This window comes from Pelodiscus sinensis, chromosome 2, assembly GCF_049634645.1.
Source record: "Pelodiscus sinensis isolate JC-2024 chromosome 2, ASM4963464v1, whole genome shotgun sequence".
Lineage (NCBI taxonomy): Eukaryota > Metazoa > Chordata > Testudines > Trionychidae > Pelodiscus > Pelodiscus sinensis.
This window is the reverse complement of record NC_134712.1, coordinates 77,488,289-77,503,420: the sequence shown is the minus strand read 5'-3', so window position 1 is coordinate 77,503,420 and position 15,132 is coordinate 77,488,289. Positions and strand designations below refer to the sequence as shown.

The window sequence follows — 15,132 nt, the reverse complement described above, 5'->3', positions numbered from 1 at the left end:
GATTAACCAGTACAAATCCCATATGTTGCTCTGTGCATTCTGGTTTTCTCATTACCACAGCCCATCTTGTAAACTGAATCAGCAGTTTCATATCCCCTGTGTAAATTGTACTAACCTTAATCCATCCTCGGATCTGCTAAAGCCTTTATCACTATGCAACACACAATGAAACTTGCAGCATTGCTGATCTCAACAGCTGATCTGATCTGCACTAAAAGAATAAAATGCAGTTAATAACAACCAAGGCACTATAAAACTATGGCTGCAACTCCCACTGCAAAAGTCACATTGCCTGTTCACTGATGTTTAAATACATTACATTTCTCCTTGTACAGGTGAATTGCAGCCCTATGCTGCAAAACTATTCCATATACCTATTCTTTTCTGAAGTAGTAAGTAATTAATTTCCTAAGTCTAAAATGGATAACTAGCTGCAAAGTAGTAACAATAGCATTTGTTTCAGGACATAGATTAGTAGTAGCAGCTCTATCAAAATGGTCCAGATAGGCCTGAAGACAAAACTGTGAGGATTCCAAGTTCCTTACACTCTGGATCCATAGAACAATAGTGCTTAACACAGAGCCCTGGGCTAAAGTTATTCACACACAATGACTGGGAAACTATATGACTTTGGGGAACAGAGCAGTGGCTGTTTGCTGCTCAATGGAGGTGGGAGATGGATGGGTTAGCCTTGAACATCTGTCGCTCTCAGGCTCAGGAAATCCACAGGCCACATATTTCTACATTGCTTCTTGGATTCACTGACTCCATGATCACATGGCTCCAATGAGCAGATGCCCCTAGAATCACCTGAGTGCAATTTTAATTTGCTCAGTATTCTTTTGCACCAGGTTGGAGGAAAGGTTCGGTGATGGTAATGTGACCTCAACCCCATTCCTTTTAGATGCAAGGGAAAGCCTTTTCCTCACCCTATACCTATCCCAACGATAAACAGATTTGTATTTTGTTCCACTCGTATACTTCTTAGAGGGGTTCAGGATTATGAAGATGGTGGTGTTTTGTGTCTTAAAACTGAATGTGAGAATAATAGTCTCTTGTTTAGGTGGGGGGAACTTAGAAGTGTGTTAAATTTAAATTTTGGGGCTAAGTGATAACTTTATAGTAGTACACTTGTCCATAGTAAATTGAATGATCAGCATGATTTGGATTTAAATGAAACTAAAAAAGGGATGCTCTGGCATAGACATGAGGTTTTACAGTCAACTGCAGGGGAAAATTCCCATTACCACTGCAATAGGTACATTGGTGAGGGTGGGGAGAGGTAAACTCATATGAGTGCTGATCATTGGCAGAGTGGCACAGAGAGATCTGCAAAGGCGTTGCTCTAGGTAAAAAAACAAAACCTTCCATCTCTAAGCCTAGCAATGAATTCACCCTTTCACTAGCACTAAAATTACTTTAAAAATGAAATAAAAAATGCAATGAAAAGTGAAAGCTACAATGCAGAGAAAGGCTTGAGTTTCCCAGTTACACAGCTTTGGGGGCTTAGCTGCTGCAGCCTGAGACACTATGTCTCCTGGAGAGAAACAGAGGATTCTGCACAGGGACTCAGAACTATTTATAGCTCTTCTGCAGGCCCTGCAGCTGGAGAAAACTCATGCTGCTTCATGTGCTCTGTGTACCAATGCAGGGAAGAGCGGGAGTGCTGAGAAGATGCAAAGGGTGAGGAAGGAAACTTAGAAAAGCTTTAGGCAGAAATCCCCATATGCTACATGGGCTTCCTGCGCCATCCCTGCCAACCAGCTTGTGCACAGGAGTCCAATTCGGAGGACGTTTGCAAGGGGAGGAATTTGAGTTTGGAAGGGGCTGAGTCCTTGAGACAGAGTCTCATGTGCATTGTAAGATGGAAATGTTTAAAGACCACTGTGTGGTCTTTGGTACCTGGAAGCAGCCTCATGGACTCCAGGACTGCCAACCCTAGCTGTGCGTCTGTGGGACGCTGGAGGGACAAGATGGGTGAGGCAGTAGCTTTTATTGGACCAACCTCTGTTGGTGAGTCAAGCGTCCCAGCTATACAACAGAGCTCTTCTTCGGGTCCCTCTGTAGGACTGGAGCCTAAATCCTGCTGCTCAGCCGGCCAGGCTGGAGGTGAATCACTGCGGGCTCGGGACCCAGTTGCAGGCGGGGGACACGTTGTGGGTGGTGGCTTTGCGGTGGACACGGGAGTTGGCTGAGTGGCTCGGACCAAGGTTCCGCCCCCCCCCCCCGCGCAGCGCCCTGCCGCGCTTCTTGCTGTGCGCGGCCCCTCGCGGCTTTGTCCCGCGCGCGCGCAGCCTCCGCCGCGCGACCCCTCCAGCCTCGTGCTACCCTTGTCCCGCCGGCTGCAGCAGCAGAAGCTGACAGGCACCAAGGGCAGCCGCCCCACAGTGCGCACGCGCGGGATTTCAGCGCATGCGCGTTATCTAAGTCTTTGCTGTAGAGCGGGAGGGGGAGAATGTGAACCGGCTCCAGTCACCAGAGCCAGAGCGCGGCTGCGGCTCCTCCCCCTCCCCTGGGGGGGTCTCCCATACGCGGCGGCGCTGCCGGCCGGCTCCCCTCCCCCTCCCCCTCCATCCCGGCGGAGGTGACAGGAGCCCGGGGAGCCGGCTCGGTCTCGTCGTCATGGCCGGGTCGCAGCCGGCGGACGAGCCGCTGCCCATCGAGGACGCGGAGCTGGCGCTGGCCGGGATCAACATGCTGCTGAACAACGGCTTCCGCGAGTCCGACCAGCTCTTCAGGAAATACCGGTACCGGCCCCGCCTGTCCCGCCCCCTGGGGCAGCGAACGTGCCCCTCCCCCCCCCCGGGTACCGGGCCCCTCCTGCAGCGGCCCAGGCCCTTCGTTCTCCCCCCGCGACACCTGCCCTGGCTCGTGCCCCGCCCCCCCCCCAGTGCAAAGCGCGCGCCGCTCTTCCCACGCGGCCACCGCGCGCAGCCGGCAGCTTGCGGGCTCCGCCTGGAGCCAGCCCCAGTGAGCGGGAGCGCACAGCCACGCCGGGCCGGGGCGCTTCCTCGTGCGAGCGGCTCCTGCAGGAGGTGCCTCGTGCCATGCCGCCGCCGTCAGGCTTTTCCTTGAGGCAGATGTAGCCGCTTGGCGTTTCGTTTTTGCGCCTCTGCGCCTCTGACTGGTTCAGCACAGGTGCCGCGCCAGCATTGCGTGAGAAGTGAGGAGTCGCACGCTTCTGTTCATGGCATCTTCACACTAGGGAAGCATTTTAATATATGACGTTTGCAAACGGTTCGTCTGTGTTTCCTCATCTGGCAGAGGCGAACCACCATTTTTAAATATACAAATAAGGGTAATTTCTTTCCTTCATGGGCACTTTAACTCTCACAAATGCTGATGATTAGCTGTGCATGTGCACAGCAGAATAAATAGGATTTGGTTAATATGCCCCGGTCTCCAAAGAGAACCTCCTGCGGTTTTTATCTTGTAAGCTTCTATGTGTGTGAGTGAGTTGGACTGAGAGAATATAAACAGAAGTGTTTGAATGCTACTGCGATGAGCCACAAAATAACTAGACAATCTGTACAACGCGTTGTATTTAGATTAACAAAGAGGTCTCTTTCAGAGATTCCTTGACTATAATAACAGCGGATGTTTACTACACTAGTCTTAAGATAGTTATGTTTCCTGCATAGGTGAGAGAAATTACCCAGTTCCATAATGAATCCAACTGGATAGACTTTGTTTTCAAAACGTATATGCACAACAGTGCTGTTCTCTGTACAGCACAATTCACTTGAGACCTAAATAGACTTTAAAAATAAGCCTGTGTTGCAAGTACATCATAGTGATCCTTATTTTTTCCTTTACAAAAACTAAAATCTGATGCAAATTTTTGAGTGGACTGGTGTATGAAAACTTAAGCACTAAAAAACTGGGGCATTAAAATTAGTTTATACCAGTGGTCCCAACCTTTAGAGGCTCCCGGGAGTGGGTGCCACTCATGCGCCGGGCGCCTGGGGGCGGGGCCGCGCGTCCGGGAGCACGCCAGGGAACTGGGATGCCCTTGCACCCGGCGCCGGCATGTGCCCTAGGGCCGGGGCTGGGGCCGCCCGAGCGCCTTGCTTGGGGCGGCCTCGGCCCCGGGCGCGCCTTGTGCCCGGGGCCGGCGCTGCCGCCCAAGCCGTGCGCCTGGGGCTGGCACCGGCACTGCTCGAGCGCCGCGCGCCCGAGTGCCTGCATATGCCCTGGGGCTAGGGCCGCCCGACTGCCGTGCACCCGGCGCCGGTGTGTGTCGAGCGCCTGAGGCCGGCGCCTCCCGTGCGCCGCGGGTGGGGCCGGTCCAGGTTGTCTGCTGGTGCACACAAATGCCCCGGCGGGCGCCATGGCACCCGCGGGCACTTCGTTGGGAACCACTGGTTTATACTGTGCTCCGGTTTCAAGTTGTGTGTTCCGATTGTTCATCTTGTTACAGGGCTATTTTGTTTCTAAAGTCTTTCATTAAAATCTGTTGATTTAGTTTTCTCATTGATGCTTAAATAGTAATAATTTATAACGAAGGAAAATTTAGTTACACAGATTGCTTAAATAAACTACATTTGCCTGGATCAGGGTTTATCACTCTTGCTTATATTATGAATCCATAGGTTAAGAATTTCTAGCCTTGCAACTTTAACTGCAGAAGTCCATATCTTTTAAATATTTTGTTCCTAAATAATAGAACTGATCAGAATGTAGAGATGAATATGGGAGGGAAGGGAATATTCAAGGTTGACTTTTTAACCATAATCTTTAGATTTCTAGCTGGGGGTGGGGGGAGTGTGTGTGTGTGTGTGTATATATATATATATATATATATATATATATATATATATAAATAAAATTTTAGACTGTTTTTCTATCAATTTTCCTTTTTTGTACATTTGTGTTGGGTATATTCTTACTAACTGGGACTGAATAAACATCATTAACTTCCATGTACCTGTTAGTCATTAAGCAATATATTTTTGTTCTTGTGTGCTTGAAATGCATAGCTAATTCTAAATTAACTCCTATTGGGAGTGCTATTTCCAAAGAACAGCATTTTGCTGCATTGACAAGCCTGTTGTTTGTCAAATTTAGAGATGGGTCTTAATCTTACTGACATCAGTGTCACTCAGAAAACTGTTAAGGTGCATGTGCATTTTGCATATTTATTTATGTGTGTTTCTTCAAATAAGTATTTTAGCTATGATAGAAATTGTTTAGAGTGCTGTCTAGCCAGCTAGTTTAAGATTCAGAAACAGGTCTGTGTCATTTTTCAAATGGCTTCTGGATTAGAGATGTTAGATAGTGATTAATTTAATAGTTGTGTAACTGCATAAAATATTATCGTTTACATTACAATTTGTTAGTCCCTGGTGCAGGGCTGGCAGCCAGTGCACTCCTGGCCCCACTCCAGGGAACACCCTGCCACCTTGTGAGGGGAGCCAGTTTAAAAACCGGCTCTCTGTGCAGAATGGCTCCTGCCTGCTGTCCTGTGCTGCTGCCTCTGTGGACAGGGTCTGTGATGGCATCCTATGGAGCAGCCTCCCCTGCTCCACCGCCTGCTCTGCTGCTGCCTCTATTAGAGGCAGCAACGGGGCATGGAAGGTGGGGGCTCCATGGAGCCAACTTAAAAGCCAGCTCCCCATGCATGTTGGCTTGTGCCTGCCCCCTTGTGCTGCTGCCTCTGATAGGTCTACACTGCAACACTATTTCAGAATAACTAGTGATATTCCCAAATAACTTAGTTCGTGTCTACACAGCAGGCAATTATTTTGAAATAGTGTCAAGATACTGTCAAGCTAGAGGACTTCCTACTCCAACTCCTGAAACCCTCATTGTATGCAGAATAAGGCAAGTCAGAGGAAGTGTGTTCTAGCTCGAAATAAGCGCTGTGTAGACGCTCCCTATTTCAAAATAAGCTATTTTGAAATAAGCTATGCAAACTCAGCTACATCAATTGTGTATAGTAATCCCTCATTTAACACTATAGATATGTTTCAGAAAATGATTGTGTTAAGTGAAAATGTGTTATGTGGGGTCAATTTTCTCATTGACAATAATGAAAAAGGTGGGGATTGCGTTTCAAGCGGTGGTGTCTGTTGGGACCGGGACATAAGGTTGGGGGGAAAAAAGGGGAATGGTTACAGCAGGTAGGGGAGGTGTTTGGCTTTGGGGAAGGGAAGAGGAGGAGAGAAGAGGGGGATTGGGTGGGAGTATGCCCTTGTGATGGGTCTGCTGGGATCTGCGCTGCATCCGGCAAGGGGGGAAACCCTCCACCACTTTGCAGGGAGGTGGGGGAAGCCCCACACAGCCGCCGGTGACGGGCCAGCTGGGGAAACCCAGCCGCCGGCCTGCAAGGAGGGGGCGGAGGAGAGGGGGGCAAGGCGTCCGGCGAGGGGGAGTCAGCGGGGAAAGGTGTGGTGAGCGGCGAACCCTCTTCCGCTTTGTAGAGAGGTGGGGGAAGCCCCCTGCAGCTGCCAGCGACAGGCCAGTTGGAGAAATCATGTTATTCCAGGGACAGTTGTATAATTCAAAAAACATTCCCTAAAAAAAAATCGTGCTATCGTGAAAACGTGTTAAGCGGGCACGTGTTAAATGAGGAATTACTGTATCTTATTTCTAGTTCAGCTCTACAGTGTAGATTCATGCATAAAGAGCCAGCAGCACGGGGAGGAAGGAAGCAGCTCCTGTGAGCTGATATGCATGGGGAGATGGCTTGAAAGCCAGCTTCCTGCATGCACCAACTCCTGCCTGCCCCCTTCACCCTTTGCGCTGCTGCCTCTATCAGAGGCAGTAGCCCTGGGACGTGCGTGGTGGTGGTGGGGGAGTAGACAGCTCCATGGATCTGATGCTTGTGGGGAGCCAGCTCTCCACACCACTAGCTCTCACTTTCTCCCCTTTATTGGGGGGTGGAGAGAGTGTGTGTAGTCGATAAGCCCAGGGTTATTGGTTAATCATGTACTTGACTACACATTGACATCCCCCTTCTTGATTGGTTTCAGAAAGAGAGTGAAGCAGAAATCCGTGTTTCTTATGGAAACTCCCTATTTGAAAATTGAATTATGCAGCAAATGCTTTGACCTAACTAATTTGAAACTGCTCTTCAGAAATGAAACTATTGTGTTTAGTTTCTTTCATCACTTGGCTTCTGGAAGATCCCATGAAGCATATTAATTGAGGCCTCTAACCTATGAATTTATAATCAGTCTTTAGGAACATAATGTGCTACTAAGTACATCATCCCAAATTAGTTGGGATCTTTCTTGCTCCCTTCCTCCTACCTACAGCCCAGTTAGGATTTCAGTTCCAAACCAATTTTCCTTCCTAACTAGACCTCCTTGCATATTACCATAGTAATACTATGTTGGCTCTCAATGAATACTTCCTTGAACTAAGTGACTCTCAGCCTTTCCCAACTGTGCTGAACTCCTTCAGGAATATAATTTGTCTTGTATTTGCCCCTAAATTTTACCCCTTAAAAACTGCTTCCTTACACAAGCAGACATAAAAATACAAGTCACAGCACACTTACTGAAAAATTTCTTGCTCTCTAATTTTTACTATGTAATTGTGAAATAAATTTATTGAAATATAAATATGGTACTTACATGTAAGTGTAGTATGGACAAGTAATTGTCTATATGAAATAGTAGTTTGTACTGACTTTGCCAGAGCTTTTTCTATATGCTATAGTAAAATTAGGCAAATATCTAGATGAATTGATGTACCCCCGTAGAAGACCTCCAAGTAAGGGTACACCTACCCTTCATTGAGAACCACTGACCTGATTCACAAGAAGGCTTATTTTTCCTCAGTATTGTGAATAGCTATTAAAGAAAGAACTTTTTTGTTTCTGTGTATATCTGTATATATCTATTTGGAGAACAAACAAACTAGGCAGTTGAACTAATGTACCACATGTCAGGTCATGCAAATAATTGCAACTGGAATGACTGCTTTTGTAAACTTATTGGCATCTTGTTAGGACAAAACTTGTGACTTGCCATATGTTAAAGCACACCTGACAGAGGGGGACCCTCAAGGCTTGAAAAAGGAGTTTGCTGTTCATGAGGAGACAGTTTTCCAGGATGAGTTTAATCAATGTCTGCAGTTTTTTTTAAATAAAAGCTTAAATTCTAGCAATAGTGGTTGCCATGGCGACATTTTAAACAATCATGAACCAAATATAAACTGATTACGTGTTGCCTTAATTCATTAGACAGCTCCAGTGCCTCTGTTGGATACTTGTGCAGTATAACCTCAGTTACAAACTGACCAATCAACCACACGTCTTGTTGGAACTGGAAGTAGGCAATGGCAGTAGCAGAGATTTAAAATACATACAGTACAGTTCTGCATTAAACATAAAATACTGTGCAGAAAAAAAATGCTGCTTCACTTTTTCAGTAAAGTTTCAAAGCTGTATTAAGTTAATGTTCAGTTGTAAACTTTTGAAAGAAAAAAAGTAATGCTTTCTTCAGAGTTATGAACAACTTCCATTCCTCAGGCTTTCATAACTCTAAGGTTCTACTATAATTTTGTAAGATTGCCCCTGAATAAAAAATTACTCAGATTTAACTGAAGCTGTTCAGAGGTTTTTGACCAACACTGAAAATAATACAAACAGGTTAACTTCATTCTTGTACTTGTGAAAGCAAAATGGAATTAGACCTGGAAATCTAGTAATTGGAAAAGGGCACCAGAATCAAAGGCTGTGGGATGAGAGAGTGTCAGAGTACCAACCTGGTAGCATCAGATAGGCTTAAACATAGAGAGAATCATAGAATACTAGGACTGGAAGGGACCTTGAGATGTCATCGAGTCCAGTCCCCTGCCCTCATGGCAGCACCAAATACTGTCTAGACCATCCCTGATAGACATTTATCTAACCTACTCTTAAATATCTCCAGAGATGGGGATTCCACAACCTCCCTGGGCAATTTATTCCAGTGTTTGACCACCCTGACAGGAACTTTTTTCTAATGTCCAACCTAAACCTCCCTTGCTGCAGTTTAAGCCCATTGCTTCTTGTTTTATCCTCATAGGCCAAGATGAACAAGTTTTCTCCCTCCTCCTTATGACACCCTGTTCGATATCTGAAAACTGCTATCATGTCCCCTCTTAATGTTCTCTTTTCTAAACTAAACAAATCCAATTCCTTCAGCCTTCCCTCATAGGTCATGTTCTCTAGACCTTTAATCATTCTCTGGACCCTCTCCAATTTCTCCATCTTTCTTGAAATGCGGTGCCCAGAACTGGACACAATACTCCAATTGAGGCTTAACCAGCGCAGAGTAGAGCGGAAGAATGACTTCTCGTGTCTTGCACACAACACACCTGTTAGTGATTTTTTTCTCCTTTGCTAATCACACTGGAGAGAGGAAGGTTCTTTAAATGTGACTCCTAACTGGAAACTAATGTGAAAGATGAAGCTTCCAAGTAGGTCCAGGGACAGCATCTTGTTAAGAATCCAGCAACCTTCCCTTTCTTAGCAAAAAAAGGTGTTTGGCTTCTTACTTGGGTGTTGTTCCTGCTTAATTGTTTTGCTAAGAGATGTGATAAAAATTTCAAGCTGTAGGTGGGTGCCTGGGGAAGAAGTGAGGAAAGATAAATATAACATAAGAAAATGTAATAAAGTTTGTGGGGGAAAAGAGATTATAGGGGAGACAGCATGGGAGAAGGTCTGAGGGGATAGTGGCAACAAAGGAGAAGACACACAGGAAAACAGCACCATGATCTGTGTGAAAAGCAGGGTAAAGACAAGTGAAAAGATTAAAAATAAAAGTGAGAGGAGTACAGTATAACCTCAGAGTTCATTCCCAAAGTGGTTGTAACATAAGAACAGCCATACTGAGTCAGACCAACGGTCCATCCAGCCTAGTATCCTGTCTGCCGACAGTGGCCAATACCAGATGTCCCAGAGGGGAGGGATCACAACAGGTAGTCCTCACGTGATTCTTCCCCTGAGAAACAGAGGCTAGGGACACCATTCCTACCCATTCTGGCTAATTGATGGACCTAATCTCCATGAGTCTATCAATGAAGGTTGTTTGTAACTCTGAATAAAATGTTGCGCTCATTCTTTCAAAAGTGTACAACTGAACATTGATTTCAGACAGCTTTGAAACTTTGCTATGCAGAAGAAGAATGCTGCTTTCCTGTTATTGTTTTTAGTTTGTATAACACAGTAATGTAGTGTGGGGGTGGGTTTTTTTTGTCTCCACTGTTGTCTGATAGCATACCTCTGATTACAAATGAGCTATAGTTGGTCAATTCATAACTAGTGTCATAATTCTGAGATTCTACTGTAATTCTACTTCATTACATTTAAAAAAAAGTAAAGTTGCTAATGTTACAATGAAGTATAGTATCCATCTCATTCTTTTAAATTGCAAAGGCATTGCTTTTGTAGTAGGATGTTGCAACATTGTGACCTAGCCACTCTGGAAGAAAGCTAGGTGGCAATGGATGTGGTTTACTTAGGCTGCAGTTTTGTTCACTTAAAATATTTGGGAATACCTGACAACAAATCACATAGTGCATGTCATCATTCCTTAATTGTTTCCCCTTTCTGGGGGGAGCTGCTGTCAGCTCTTCCCAACCTGTACATATGAGTGTTAAGTGGCTGGAAAAAAGAGGGGAGTTGATTCCCTGCTGTACCAGACACTGAGCCCCAAATCTCACTACCCTAACATTAAGGGGTGCTATCTTATAAATCCCTTTCCATTCCTTTTTATTTTTAATAACTTTATCACTTCTGTAAGGAGTACCTATTTCTGGGCAGCTGTTATTTTTAATTACTGACTTACAACATTTTAACTTAAACTCCATGTCTATCCCGTTGGGTCTGGAACCTGATGTGGGGAAAGCAAAACTCTGTTTCTAACCACTGCTTATCTGGTAGTGAGGGGTAAAATTCCTTTCCTGCCCTGAAGGAAAAAGCTGACTAGTGTAATACAGAGGATCATAAAAAAAACTCAGTCCTGCTCTGATTCCATGGGTGTGAGTGTGAATGTTGACAGCTCATTCACAGAGGGATCTTCTCCAAAACCGACCAAGCTATAAATCTTCCTTCTCCCTTTCCCCCCCACCCCGCACCTCCTTCCCTGCAGTGTCAACTAGACGTAAAATGTCCTTCATTTGGTCCAGCCACTTTCTGTTCCTCTCTGCTCTGTTTAGGAGCACCTTTGCCTTCTTACCTTATTGACACCAGTTCCAGAGGAGGCCGTTATAGAGACAACAACCTCTTTACTTCTGGCCAGTTGGGCAAAGAGCAGTGAAATCATTCTTGCTCTTTGGCTTATTCCTTGAGCTTGTGCTCTCTGGATGAATTATTCCGATGTAGTTAGAAATGGGAAAAAACTTATTGAAATGAATAGGGATGTGAATGACTAGTTGCTCCCCCCTCTTGCTGCCTCTACCAGAAAGAAGCAGCAAGGGTGGGCGGAGGGAGGAAGAGGAAGGAGTACTTCAAAGCCGCAGGACCAGTTTTCAAAAAAAAAAAAAAAAAATTTCTTCTAATTTTTTAAAGCTACTTTTAGCTTGAGTGGAAACTAATTCCTTCTGTTTTTCTCTTTCTGTATGGGTGGTTTTTACTAGAAGAATGATCTCTGTGTCTTTCATCTAGTGCCGATGTGTGGGAGGCTGATTTTCTGCAGTATGCACAATACATTGCAAAGTTAATTAAGAGACGTATCTTTTCAATGCTATTTATTGAAACTGGACCACATATGTATATTACAGAAACTAGGTTCTAGTGCAATGGTTCTCAAATTGTTTGGTCTGTGGACCACCTGGTTCAATGCAAACCTTTCCACGGACCACCAGTTGCTAATGGAAACTCACCATTAATTGCATAAGTATGCCCGAGCCATTTTGCTAGTGCTGCAGCTAAGGATAATGGTTTAATTTAAATGATTAAACAGGTTAAGCATTTTAACCTTCTCATGTTAGTTTATCAAACCTCATTTTAAATAAAGTAAAATATTAATTTATGTTCAACACACAAGGTTTCAATATTTTCTTTATTTATGGCAAGGATGGGGAACTTTTTTTGGGTCAGAGGCCACTGACCCACAGAAAAATCAGTTGGGGATCACACAAGTGAGAAGCAAAAACACTCCCCCAAAAGCCCCTGACCTTCAATGATGTGAGACATCTCACTCTTGGCCCTCCAGCCCAATGAGGCAATGGAAAGGGATAGGGAGAATTGAGGTTCAGGACTTCCCATAGGCCAGATTTACTTTTTGGGGTTTCCTGAGTTAATGGATTTGTGGGGACCCCCTAGGCTCTAGGGGACAAAAAAGGGGTTCAATGTGTGGGACAGGGCTTCCACAGAGTGGGATAGGGATGGGGTGCAGGATCTGGGCAGGAGGGGGTAAGAGTGCAAGCCAGGGACTGTGCAGCATTGACACTAGTGCTGGCTATACAGGGATCTCTCACCTGGTGCAAAGAAGCAGTTGTCCCTTGGGTGGGGCAGTGGAGTTGTTTAGGCAGGGATTCCCTGCTCAATGCTGAGATGCAGCTACCTCTGGGATGGCACTGTGTAAAAGCAGCACTGCACAGTCATTCAGTGAGTTTCAGGAAGAACTGTTGGTTGACACTGACCTCAGTTCTCTGATGTGATGCTAAAAGGGTGATGTTCTGTCCTCAGCTAGGGGTGGGAGGGTCAGGTTTGTTGGAGCAGGGGGTGATTTCAGAGCAACAGACTGACCCGGGCATCCTTGTCCTCCCTCAAAGCAAGCCAGGCCTGCTCTCCCCCTGTAATAGTCCAGGGCTTGCGCTCTGTCTGTGCCCCGTTCCTTGGCATGGGTTGAGTTTTGGGCAGATCCTGTGGTCTGTTCCTTGCACAGTCTTGCCTGTGGGGTGGGGTCACACTTTACCATGTGCCCCCAGGTCCTACAATCTTTGAGCCTGACCCCATCACATCTCAGACCCCAATTCCCCCATTGCCTCCTTGCCCTGGCTTCTCTCGCCTCTGATCCCCATTCCCCCACCCCTCCCATGGTGGGGTCCTGGTTCTGTGTGGGGTCCCTCTGCTGCCCTTGGTGGTGGGCAGGGAGCCACGACAGCTCTGAGGCACCGAGGGCAGACTCCCCCACCCTATTTCCTCCTCCTCCTCTCCCAGCTCCCCTACTGCCTCATTACCTCCCCAACCTTTGACACCCCAGATTCCCCCCCTTTCCATCTTGCACGGTGGCGCCTGCTCAGGGACGTTCCTGGCCAGGCCCTAGGGGCAGAGCAGCCTGTTCCTCCCCCCCCACCTGTGGATGCCCGCCTGCCGATAGGTGGAGCAGAAGAAGTGTGTGGGTGGGACCTCAGTCCTGTGGCTCTGTGTGGGGTCCCTGTTCTGCTCAGTGGAAGTGGGTGGGGAGCCAGGGTGGCTCTCAGGGGCACTTGAAGCGGATTCCCCCACCCCACTGCTTCCTTCTTCCCCAGACCACCGCATGCCGCCATGGCAGTTGGAACAGCAGTGGCACACATGTGGGAGCAGGGCCTCAATCCTGTGGCAGGGGGGCCTCGGCTCTGCACGGGGGTCCCTATGTTGCCCAGGGATGGCAGGTTGGGAGCCGGGGCAACTCTTGGATGCTGGGTCTGGTCTGGGCGTTCTTCACCTCCCATGAGCCCGGAAGCTGGAGCTGGTGCTCCAAGCCTGCATAGGGAGAGGGGTCTGCATTCGAGCCACGAACCACTAGTGGTCTGCTGACCACACTTGGAAAACCTGTTCTAGTGATATCCCGTGTTCCTTTTATTTTTTTCATCCAGAAATACATTTTGTAATGTGAACTAAGACAAGTACAGATGTGTACCACCAGTGGAAACACATGGTATCAACTGTGGGCACTCTGCTAATCAGCTGGGCAGCACCTAAATCTCTTCTGGATGGCTGTCCCAAGTGCTCAGCTCACAGGGAACACTGGTGGTACCTGAATACTGTCACTGGAATCAGTAATACTAACATCTGAACAAAATTTTCCAGGTGATGGACATGGCTTTGACTATACAATAAATCACTTTGGTATCTACTGGTCATGAAAAGTAGCAATTGTGCATATGTAAGATATATTATGTGACTAGCAGATGTACATGATGTTGCTTAACTGAAGTAATTTTTTAAAAATAAAGCATGTACATTTTACATTTTATGACTATTTTTTTTTTAAATGAAGGAAAAAAATGCTGGAATGAAGTTTCAGGGGTAAGGAGAGGCAGGAGTGGAGGGGCTCAGGGCAGAGGAAAAGAGAGGGGGTACAGAAGTCAGGGCAGGTGGGAGGTGCAGGGCTCAAGGTGGGGGGAGGTTATCAGGGCTGCCTGTGGAGTGGGTGAGCTGCTGTGGTGGTGGCTCCTCCCGAGGGGCCAGGGCTGTGTTACCTGGAGGGTGGTTCCTCCCCAAGGGAGGAGTGGGGGGGGGGGGGAAATCTGTGAGCTGGCCTTGGCCTCCAGCTGCCATCCCCACCTGCAGCCTGTCGGGGGTGGGGACCAGCCCCTAGCCTATAGCAGGTTGGGAAGGGAGGACAGCTACAGGCTAGGGGCTGGTCCCCACCCCCAACAGGCTGCAGGACAGGGGGTCACTGCCCAAGCAACATCCGCCTCAGAGAAATTGCAGGTTGGGAAGGGAGGACAGCAATTTCTCTGAGGCGGATGTTGCTTGGGCAGTGACCCCCTGTCCTGCAGCCTGTTGGGGGGGGGGGATGCTCTGCAGGATGCCCCTTGGCCTCCAGCTGTTCTGGGGGGGAGGGGCAGCACGTCAGGGGCTACCCCCAGTGGGCACCTCCTTCCTACAGCCTGTTTGGGGGGGCACTTTGGGGGTCTGGCAATGCTCAGTGGACTGCTTCATCCCTCAGGGCTCCTGGTGGCCAGCAGGCTGTCTGCCTGGGTGTTAGGCTGTGGGGGCTGGTCTTGGCATTTAGTGCCCCTCCTGCAGGCTGTATGTGTGGGGAGAGAAGGCTCTGAGGGCTTCTCCCCTCTCCAAAGGCCCCTCCATAGGCAGTCAGGGTTGAGGGGTCCAGCTTCAGGGGTTGCCCTGGCCTGCAGATTATGGTGGGGAGCTGGCTCAAGGAGGGCCCCATTTTGCAATGCCCTTCTGTGGTCTGCAGACTGTCTGGGGGGGATGACGCTCTGGGGGCTACATCGTCCTCCAGTGCACCCTCCCTCCCCCAC

The 15,132-nt window shown here is 47.5% G+C and overlaps 1 protein-coding gene and 1 long non-coding RNA gene across 2 annotated transcripts in view; one reads left to right on the top strand and one right to left on the bottom strand.

Moving 5' to 3' along the window:
- The window catches only part of LOC102446106 (uncharacterized), a 34,409-nt gene extending 31,961 nt beyond the window's left edge, over positions 1 to 2,448 (bottom strand). The window contains exons 1-2 of the long non-coding RNA XR_012901520.1: positions 2,006 to 2,448; positions 116 to 211 (exon numbers count right to left, since the gene is read on the bottom strand). This is a non-coding gene — a long non-coding RNA (uncharacterized LOC102446106). The remainder of the gene's footprint in view (positions 1 to 115; positions 212 to 2,005) is intronic.
- A 165-nt stretch (positions 2,449 to 2,613) lies between these two features.
- TTC39C (tetratricopeptide repeat domain 39C) overlaps positions 2,614 to 15,132 on the top strand; it is a 65,993-nt gene continuing 53,474 nt past the window's right edge. Inside the window, exon 1 of the mRNA XM_075920855.1 lies at positions 2,614 to 2,747. Within this exon, the coding sequence (XP_075776970.1) occupies positions 2,623 to 2,747 (125 nt within the window). The 5' untranslated portion in view covers positions 2,614 to 2,622. The remainder of the gene's footprint in view (positions 2,748 to 15,132) is intronic.